Genomic DNA, 9,804 nt, shown 5'->3' on the forward strand with positions numbered 1-9,804 from the left:
TGTATGCATGCATACCTTGGAGTAGCAAGAGGCATAACCCCATGCCACCGCCCCTGCTGCTGCCAGTGCAGCATGGGGCTCATAGCAGCAACAAGGAGCTTTCTCACGTGACCCTGCTCTGCCCTTCTGCATGGGGTCCTGCCCACCAAGCTGGGAAGGCCCAGGGGGAGGGCAGCAGGTCAGGGAGCCTAAGTCTGCACCTGTCCCCACCCCACCTCATGCACAGATGTGGGGGGCATGGGTTCCCCCTGCCCTCTGGGAATGCATGCAGTGGCAGGGAGCTGGCTCCATTCCCTGTCCCCTGGATGAGCCTACCAGGGCCTTGTGGCAGCCCCAGCCAACTCCCTCCCTCCCTCCCTCCCTCCCTATAGGGGGCCTCAATTCCTACCCCCTCACTTACCTATGGGAGCTGCTCTCCAGGCTGCCTGGCAGCTGTGTCCATATACATGCACATGGTGCAGTGTCCCTGCCTGACTGTGCTTCTCCCACTCCCCCCGGCCGCTTGCAGGATGAAACTCCGCTAAAATGAGAAATTTGTGTTTTCCTCTGGAAAAGAGGGAAATCCACGTTTTACTGATTATAATGATTATAATGAACCATTATATATTCTTTCCTAGGTGCATGCATTCACGAAGTTGCACAATGACATTTCCTGCACTTACAGTCTTAGTGATGACTCTCTTCAGTATTTCATTATGTCAGGATTTAACAAATACTACAGGTATGTGAACAATCCTGTTTAAATAATCAGTGAATTCATATTTAAGTGTTTAAAAATAGTTTTAATTATACCAACTGATTCTTTAGAAAAGATATGAAACTATTTTCCTGTATTTATGAAACAGTTTCAGAAGGAAATATTCTAATGAATATTAACAGACAATACATTTCTTAAAAGAGACTTTTTTTTGCAAAGAATGAAGGATGATTCCTTCAGACCTTTTAGTTGTTCCACTGATTTTTACTAAATTGAAATGCGTGATTCCCCATGCTTATAGGTAACACTTGAAAACTAACCTTCATCTCTGTGCTGTAATTTAATTTCAGACTTATATTACATCACTTTTGCTTGCAACAGGCTAGAAATAAATTGTGTTAAATTGTATTTAACAATGTAGTATAACTCATTGAACATGCACTGTTACATGGAATATAACTTGGTGCCTCTACAAGGTTGGGGAGATACTTCAATTTGTTCTTAGATATTAAATAATTTTAGTTATTTTGAAAGAACATTTTGGATATCCTATATACTGAGAATTTCACTTTGCTAACACATTCCTCTAGGAGATTCAATGGTGTTAAAATACACAGCTGAAACCTGACATTCAATGAGTTCTATCAAGGCTTGGGAAAATGAAACTATGCAGTAGTAAGGCATTTTAACTGAGTATGCAAAAATGAAGTCTATTTGCTAAGTAAACAAGTTAATTTAAATAGTTGAGCCAGAAACACATTTCATGACAAATCATTTTGAACTGCATCTGGAATAAGCAATTGTGGGGGCTGGGGATAGTGTGTTGGGGGGTGGCGAGGAAGGAACAGGACAGGAAAATATTGTTAAAACTGGGGAAGGAAATGTTCCATAGTTACTGACTAACTTTTTGACATTTAATGAAGAATGCATCCTGTAGAACAACTAAATAAAAACAATGACATTAAACTTCTCCAAAGGAGAGGATTCATATATATTTAGGAACGGGTTCGGAATCTCTGTGTTTCTGGAACGACATTAAGTACACTAAAATGCTCAACTGAAGGTGGTTCCAGCACAAAGCGGGATTTCACTGTATGGGTGAATTCCCTCACTTTACTTCACTTAGAGAAACTACTGTTAATGCCAAGGGATCTAGTCTCTGACTCACGACTAGTAAAGGTCAACAGCATACATCCTCCATCCAGCATTGCATCACTTCCATGGCCTAGCACTTAGCTGGTGGATATCAGGATAAGAAAATAACTCATTGTTATCAGGGCAGCAAGTCTAGTACTTCTCTTTGGCTTGAGGTAGGATACTCAGGACTTCATAGATTTCATAAATTTCATAGACATTCGGGCTGGAAGGGACCCCAGAGGATCATTGAGTCCAGCCCCTGCCCAGGGGCAGGAAGTCAGCAGGGATCATAGGATCCCAGCAAGATAAATGTTGAAATATCTCTTGAAGGCATTCAAAGTGAGTGCTTGAACCACCTCCCGAGGCAGTCTATTCCAAACCTTGGGGGTTCGGACAGTAAAGAAGTTCTTCTTTATGTCCAGCCTGAAACAGTCGCAGAGGAGTTTGTGACCATTCAATTTTGTCATCCCTTGGGGCACTCTGGTGAACAGACGTTCCCTCAGGTCCTGGTGAACACACCTAATAAACTTATAGGTGGCTACCAGATTGCCCCTGAGCCTGCGCTTTTCCAGGCTGAAGAGTCCCATGGCTCTCAGCCTCTCATCATAAGGTCTGTTTTCCTGACCTCTGATCATGCGTGTGGCTCTCTGCACTCTCTCAAGCTTCTCTACATCCTTTTTGAATTGTGGAGCCCAAAACTGGATGCAGTACTCCAGCTGCGGCCTCGCCAAGGCCGAGTACAATGGGAGAATGACATCCTGGGATTTGCTTGAGAAGCATCTATGGATGCAAGCCAGTGTTTTGCTCGCTTTACTAGCTGCAACATCACATTGAAGCCTCATGTTCATCTTGTGGTCAATCATGACCCCCAAGTCCCTTTCATCCGTGGTGCTAGCCAGCGTAGCACTGCCGAGCCTATAAGCATGCTGCAGGTTTTTCTTCTCAAGGTGGAGAACCTTGCGTTTTTTGGTGTTAAACACCATCAGGTTCTCGTCCGCCCATTTCATGAGCCTGTCAAGATCTGCCTGGATCACCCTCCTGTCCTCAGGTGTGGATGCTTTACCCCAAAGTTTGGTGTCATTGGCAAACTTGGTCAGTCCACTTCTGACAACAATGCCGACATCATTGATGAAGATATTAAAAAGTAAAGTCCCTAGGACAGAGCCTTGAGGGACCTCTGGTCACAGGGCACCACGATGATTGACTTCCATCAACCACCACCTGCTGGATCCTGCCATGGAGCCAATTCCCCAGCCAGCAGATCGTGATGAGGTTGAGGTCGCAGTTAGCCAGTTTTGCTAAGAAGTGATCATGGGATACCAGATCGAAGGCTTTTTTAAAGTCAAGATATATGACATCAATCTCTTCTCCCTTGTCCAGAAGATAGGTCACCTGGTCGTAAAAGGAAATGAGATTGGTCAAGCAAGACCTACCTGCAACAAACCCGTGCTGGGTATCCCTCAGTATATTGCCATCAGCTAGCCTGTATAGGATAGCCTCTTTGATAATCTTTTCCAAGACCTTCCCAGGATAGAGGTCAGGCTTATGGGTCTGTAGTTTGCCAGATCCACTTTCCTCCCTTTCTTGAAGATAGGCACCACATTGGCCTTCTTCCAATCTTTGGGCACTTCACCAGAGTACCAGGAGTTCTCAAAGATCTGTGCCAGGGGTTGAGCTATGATGCTTGCCAGCTCTTTAAGTACCCTTGGGTATAAACCGTCAGGGCCAGCTGACTTGAAGGTATCCAGCCTGTCAAGGTGTTCCTTCATGAGGTCAGCTTTGATGGATGGTAAGGAATCTCCCTCACCTGGGCCTCCCTGTCCCGCAGTGGGCAGGGGCATCCCATGGGACTGGTGAAAAACTGATGCAAAGTACCCATTTAGCAAGTTTGCTTTTTTCTGGGCATCGGTTGTCAGTTGCCCCATCTGGTTTAGCAGGGGCCCAATCTTGCCCTTGCTTTTCCTCCAGCTCCCCACATATCCAAAAAAGGACTTTTTATTGTCTTTGATATTTGTAGCTAGCTGGAGTTCCATTGCAGCCTTGGTTTTCCTGGTTTGCTCTCTGCAGGTCCAGACCAGAGCAGAGTATTCTTCTTTGGTGGTGGATCCCATCCTCCATCCTTTGTAGGTCTTTTAAGATGCAGGAGGTCTGCTGGTTCTCTGGAGAGCCAAGGGGACTGCTGTGCCCTTTTGCTGCCTTTCCTCTGAGACAGGATGGACTTTGCTTATGCATCCAGGATTGCTCCCTTGAGGAGCTACCATTTGTCCTAAACTCCCCTCCTCTTTGGGTTGTGGCTCTTTAGGGCCTCACTGACAAGCCTCCTGAGCTTGTCAAAGTCAGCTTTCCTGAATTGAGGACTTCTGTATTACTGACTGACTTGCCAATTTTACGGCGGATGGTGAAGGTGATCAGCTCATGATCACTGTCACCCAGTTTCCCTTCAATCATTAGGTCACTGATTAGGTCGTCCCTGGTTGCTAGAACCAGGTTGAGCAGTGCTTTACCTTTTGTCGGCCTGTAGACTTCCTGTGTCAGATAGAGGTCATCCACGCATGAGAGAAAGCTTTGCGCCCGCCTGGATTTGGCTGAGCACTCCTCCCATGACATGTTTGGGTAGTTGAAGTCTCCCATGACAATCATACACCGGGAGCGCGTGGCCTCAGCCAATTCCCTGGCAAACTCCTGGTCAAGATTTTGACCTTGGGTAGGTAGTAGACACCCACCTTAGTATCCCCTGTGCCATGTTCCCTGTGGATTTTAACCCAGAGGGTCTCAAGTCCACCATGGGTGCCAATGTTGGCTTGTAGGGATGCGTAGCTTTCCTTGATATAGAGAGCAAAGCCGCTGCCCCTTTTGTCCACTTGATCCCTCCTGGAAAGGGTGTAGCCATCTATACCTGGGGCCAGTCATGGGTGGAGTCCCACCAGGTCTCCGTTATCCCTATGATATCATAGTTATTTGCGTTTAGCAGGAGGACAAGTTCCTCCTGTTTGTTCCCCAAGCTCCTGGCATTTGTGTATAGGCATACAAGTGTCCCCTTGGGGACCCTTGCCTTGCCTACGGTTCATTCCAGGGCTGGACCAGGGGTGGGCTCCCTTAAGTCTTAGAGTCTGCTGGCTTCGCAAGGGTTGTTCAGTAGGCCAGCAGTGGCGGTAGTCCCCCGTCCCCCGGTGGACTTAGTTTAAAGCCTGGTGGAGCAGGTCAGCTAGTCTGGCTGAGAAGAGCCTCCTTCCCAGTGGAGAGAGGTGGAGGCCATCCTTTCCCAGCAGCTCACTGTCTCTCTTGCCAAAGGGTGGGCTGTGGTCATGGAAGCCAAAGCCTTCCCGATGACACTAGCGCCGCAGTTTTTGGTTCACTACTTGGATCGTCCTCTCCCACCTCAGCTTGTAGCCCAAGATTGGGAGGATAAAGAAAAACACCACCTGCACCCCCAGACCCTTTAGCCCCACTCCCACATCCCTGTAGCACCTCATGACCCAGCTGGGAGCACTCCGAGCTGTGTCATTGGTGCCCACATGGATGAGGAGCATGGGATAGTGGTCAGTGGGCTGGAGGAACTTAGGGATCTTCTCCGCAATGTCCCAGATTCTGGCTCCTGGAAAGCAGAAAACTTCCCAGGCTAAGGGGTTAGGGTGGCAGATTACTCCCTCAGTTGTCCCTACCACAAGCACATTTGGCACCATCATTAAAGCCAGTATCTCCATGGGTGCAACTTGTCCATGCCTCACTGAGGTCAATAATTTGTGCAGATTTCTATCAATGGAGGTATTTTCTAAACTAATGAAAGATTGTTTTTAAATTGCAGGGCTTGATCTTCTCCAGGAATTCAAACTGTCAACAGCATCAGATAAACACATAATAGAAGGATCAAACCCAGGATCTATAGCCTATCGCATAAGTCCTAACATACAGCTCAGGAAAAACACAAGGTATGCTATAAATCACAGGTTTTCAAACTGTTTGGTAGAACCCTGAGATGTTATGACAGGCCTCAGGGGTTCCACAAAGAGACTGAGGATAAAGGGGGAGCAGGCCATAAGGCAGTGTGCTCCAGGCCAAGTTCCTTGGCTCTGTCTCAGGTCACATGGCTGGCAGAGCCAGGGGGAGGGGTTCTGCAGCAGCAGAAGTGATACAAAACGGTTCCATGACTTTAGTTTAATAATCACTACTATAAATGAAGCTCTATATGACAGACTTTGCTGAACAAAAATTCATTTGTTAAATATAGACAGTAAGATTTCAGAGCTATATTGAGACTATCTGAGGGAAGTACTACATAGCCCTCAGGCAAATACCAGGCTTAACTGCAGCCACTGTTCTCTCTTCTGCATGTGGATTGACCTCTTTAGCACTCCTGGGAGACAAGTCACCCCAAAGGGAGCCATACATCATAGAAAAGTGGGAAACACGCTGTGCCAATTGTATGGCTTGTGCTCACTATTGTTTTCAGTAAGAATTTGCTTGAGGTCAGAGTGCAGAATCTGGCCTTTTTGTCCATCACCTCTGGGAACAGCACTGCAATCTCAGGTGTCTGGTAACTAACTAACCAGCTCTTTGCCATTTTACAGCACCATTAGAGTAATATAATTTAAATACATTAGAAATTAAACGTTTTAAATGGACGTTCGTTTACTTGGTTGATGGGTAGATTTTTGTAAATCAGACCATATGTGTTTTTGTTTTAGTGTTGGTTTTCCAGACGGCTTCCCTTCTGAATACTCTATCATTGCTACTTTTAAAATGCTGGAAGACACTTCGCAAAATGTGTGGCATTTGTGGCAAGTTAGTGATTCTGACGGCAAAGACAAAGTTGGCATTCAGGTTCTGAGAGACAAAAAAAATCTGGATTTCTTTTATGCCACTTCATATAAAATAAGCCTGTTCAGGACATTTAACAACGTGGGCAAAATTTTTGATAACTCCTGGCACAAGTTAGCATTAAGCGTGAAAGGGAGTAATGTAAAATTGCTGATTGATTGTCAGGAGGTCAGTGCAGTTCCCACAAATGAACAGGGAGACATTTACAGAAATTGGTACACGTCCCTAGTAAAAAGATCAGTCGAAAAGTCTTCTGTTTTGGTAAGTAACTCTCAGCATACTGGTATGTACCAGTCCTTGTTACTACACTATCCTTTGTTGGAAGTATTTAACAGCTGAAAGCCATTTGGTTCAGTTAGTGACAGTATTTAATGGGGTTAACTCATTAAATACTGTTTTTTTTTCAAAGCACCTAATTTATTCTTTTACTAAGTACAAGTTTTAAATGGCTCATAGTGTTGCCTTTAGGATTCCATTCCTGGCATTCACTGTCCTTTGCATGCACTCATATGGAATTTTTTTCTTGGGTACAATTTGTATTGTTTTGCTTGGGAATCTCTCAAAGGGATCCATTACATCTCTATATTCTGTCTCTTAGAATTCAGTATAACTCAAAAAGTTTACCTTTTCTCTTTCTTTGTTCCTGCTGAAATCAGTCACAAAACTCTTGATAATATTTAAAGGGTCAGAATCAGGCTTTTGATGGATGCAAACTAGGTTTTCTAATCGTTTAATATAGCTTTCTCTTAAGAGGCATTTGCAGCAATTCAGTATTTTTTCCCTAGGGTGCGTGAAACCATCTTTTATTACTTATGCACAAGCACCCTCTAGTGGTCATCATGGAGATCTGAAATATGGTTCTAATTTTTGTGAAGCTCTCCGATAAATATTTATAGTTCTTAGAATTCAGAATAAAAGGTGTGTGCGCACATAAAATAATCTACAAATGTAATTACTACACAGAGCTTTTGTGCTAGAGGTCACTGGACTTGGTTTAGCATTTCTGCACGGCGTGTCTGTCAAACGTAAGACAGAACAGCCAGTAAATTTTGTGGTTTTACATCCCATGGGAATTTTATTAGTAGACATTCAGCAAGTGTTTAACTTTCAATTTTTCTTTATAGAAGGAAAGCAATCACATTTTCTTAATCTGGAATTAAAACAGAGAAAAGTAAGAAGAGACATGATATGCTTTTGTAGTGACAGTATTCTACAATTAGCCCATCCTATTGGTCTCACTGGTCATAGGGAGAGTGGTGAGGTGGGAAGGAAGAGTTCATCAGTGTGTGTGGAGACAGTGGTTGAATTACTTGGTAGAGGGAAACACTGTGTATCTGTATTGAAGAGTGCAGAGTGAGTAAATGGGTGAGTGGGGTTCTGATTCTATAGAGAAGAGGTCAATTAGCCCATATTTATTAAAGCTGTCAAGAAGTTGTTTTATGTGTTTGCCAGGTGGACTTGCAGCAACTTGAAATGCATTGTGATGCAGATAAAGCATACTCAGAAGGATGCTGTGAACTTTCTGATGCAGTGAGTAGAGCGTATGGTTTCTCTCATGAGCTGCTTCACTTATGATTACTCAGTATTAACTTAACTGACTCGTGCATAGCTCTATATAATGTCCATTGCCAGTAAAATCTATCTTCACTGTCAGGTCTGCAAGTTTTGCAGAGCTGTATGTGGAGAGGAAGGCTTCTGCAAATCACATGACATCTAGGGGAAAAAATGTTTGGTAATTTGGAGCAGGACATTTTCTTTAAGGGGCTGAGAGTGGGGTTCAGTGTGTTTTGCCATTATAGTGGGGTTGCAGTTGAAACTGAAGAGTTTCAGCAGCTGGAAATGGGAAGGGCAGGATGTTAGTAGCTGAGAGTGAGACTGGGCCCCTGTAGCTTGATTTAAAAGTATGTATAGGATTTCTAGCAGGGCACTAACTGAATATAGCTGTAAAACTGGAACCCCAAAAAGCATGTGTAGCGTTTTAGGTCCTTGCCTATAACCAGCTCTACCATAAGATTCAGAAAATTTCTTTTTCTACAATTTAAGAACAAGGCTTGGAATTCCCCTTGTAGTCGAGTAGGAGATATTATCTTGCAACTTGCTCTCTGCAGCACAAAAACAAGGCTATGGACAGATGTAACATTTAAAATGTTTCAGATAGCTTAGAAATGTTTAAAAAGATGAACCTACAGGTGTGCACATCTGATAAAATGCTCCCAAAGTGGCCAAAGCATGGCAAAAATATATCTGGAAGGAGTAGGCACTATTTTGTACCACTTCATCTCATGTGTTTACGTTGGGTTGATCCTCCAGACCAGTAGCATGACAAAAAGGGGTGAGGAAGGGGGTTGACCAGGGCACCAGTCCCAGGTGCTGTCCCTGAAGGGGCCACAAAATAGCATCCACCATGCCACCACACCTCCAGCAGTTCAACTACTGCTGCTGCCCTGTGCATGACTGTTGCCCAAGACACTCTAGCACCCAGTTATACTTCTGGTCCAGGCATCCCACAGTACAACACTGCCTTTACTCCAATGCCTTGTGCCCAGGGTGCTGGAAGCACCCTCGAACTCTTTGCTCCCCCTTCTCCCCTTGGTTGATGGAGTGGGGAAACACAGGAGGGAGCAACCTCCTACCATATGCCCTGACTGGAGAGTAGCATCACTGCATGCTGTTATGGCAGTTTTGAAGTGCTAGGGGAGAGGCACAAGGCTACACATGTCTACAGTTGAAACACTCCATTTTTAAAACATTTTGCATGCTATGTCTGTCTGCCCCCTAGGTAACCTATGTCTTCATTTTTAGTGTGAAAGAAGTTGTAAATGTGCCCATGGAAGATCACAAGATCAAGGAACAACAGGCCCCCAGGTATAATCTAAAATGAAACTTTCTGGTTGTGATAATTTCCCATGGTTTTGTCAAAATCATGCTCAGCCCTTATTTTACGCTTTTTAGGGGCAAAAAGGAGACAAAAGAGAACAGGGAGAGTCTGGCAGAGCTGGAAATATGGTAATTATCATAGGTTTTAATTCCTAATATTAGACATGGCCTTTGTTTGCATAGGTTATCTAAAGAAAACATCAACCTTAAACATGTGTAGCTCTGGTGAACATGCTGGAGAGAAGTGGGCAGCATGGCACTGGCACTAGGGAGAG

The 9,804-nt window shown here is 44.5% G+C and overlaps 1 protein-coding gene across 12 annotated transcripts in view; it reads left to right on the forward strand.

Annotated features, from left to right (window-relative positions):
- LOC109299988 (collagen alpha-1(IX) chain-like) overlaps positions 1 to 9,804 on the forward strand; it is a 96,994-nt gene that overhangs the window by 13,258 nt on the left and 73,932 nt on the right. For all 12 annotated transcript variants that reach the window (XM_019520538.1, XM_019520537.1, XM_019520544.1 and 9 more), the window contains exons 3-7: positions 618 to 721; positions 5,640 to 5,763; positions 6,520 to 6,913; positions 8,105 to 8,182; positions 9,455 to 9,517. In XM_019520538.1, the coding sequence (XP_019376083.1) occupies positions 618 to 721; positions 5,640 to 5,763; positions 6,520 to 6,913; positions 8,105 to 8,182; positions 9,455 to 9,517 (763 nt within the window). The remainder of the gene's footprint in view (positions 1 to 617; positions 722 to 5,639; positions 5,764 to 6,519; positions 6,914 to 8,104; positions 8,183 to 9,454; positions 9,518 to 9,804) is intronic.

Source organism: Gavialis gangeticus, unplaced genomic scaffold (assembly GCF_001723915.1).
Source record: "Gavialis gangeticus isolate Ggan-Ray unplaced genomic scaffold, GavGan_comp1, whole genome shotgun sequence".
In the NCBI taxonomy this organism is placed as follows: Eukaryota; Metazoa; Chordata; order Crocodylia; family Gavialidae; genus Gavialis; species Gavialis gangeticus.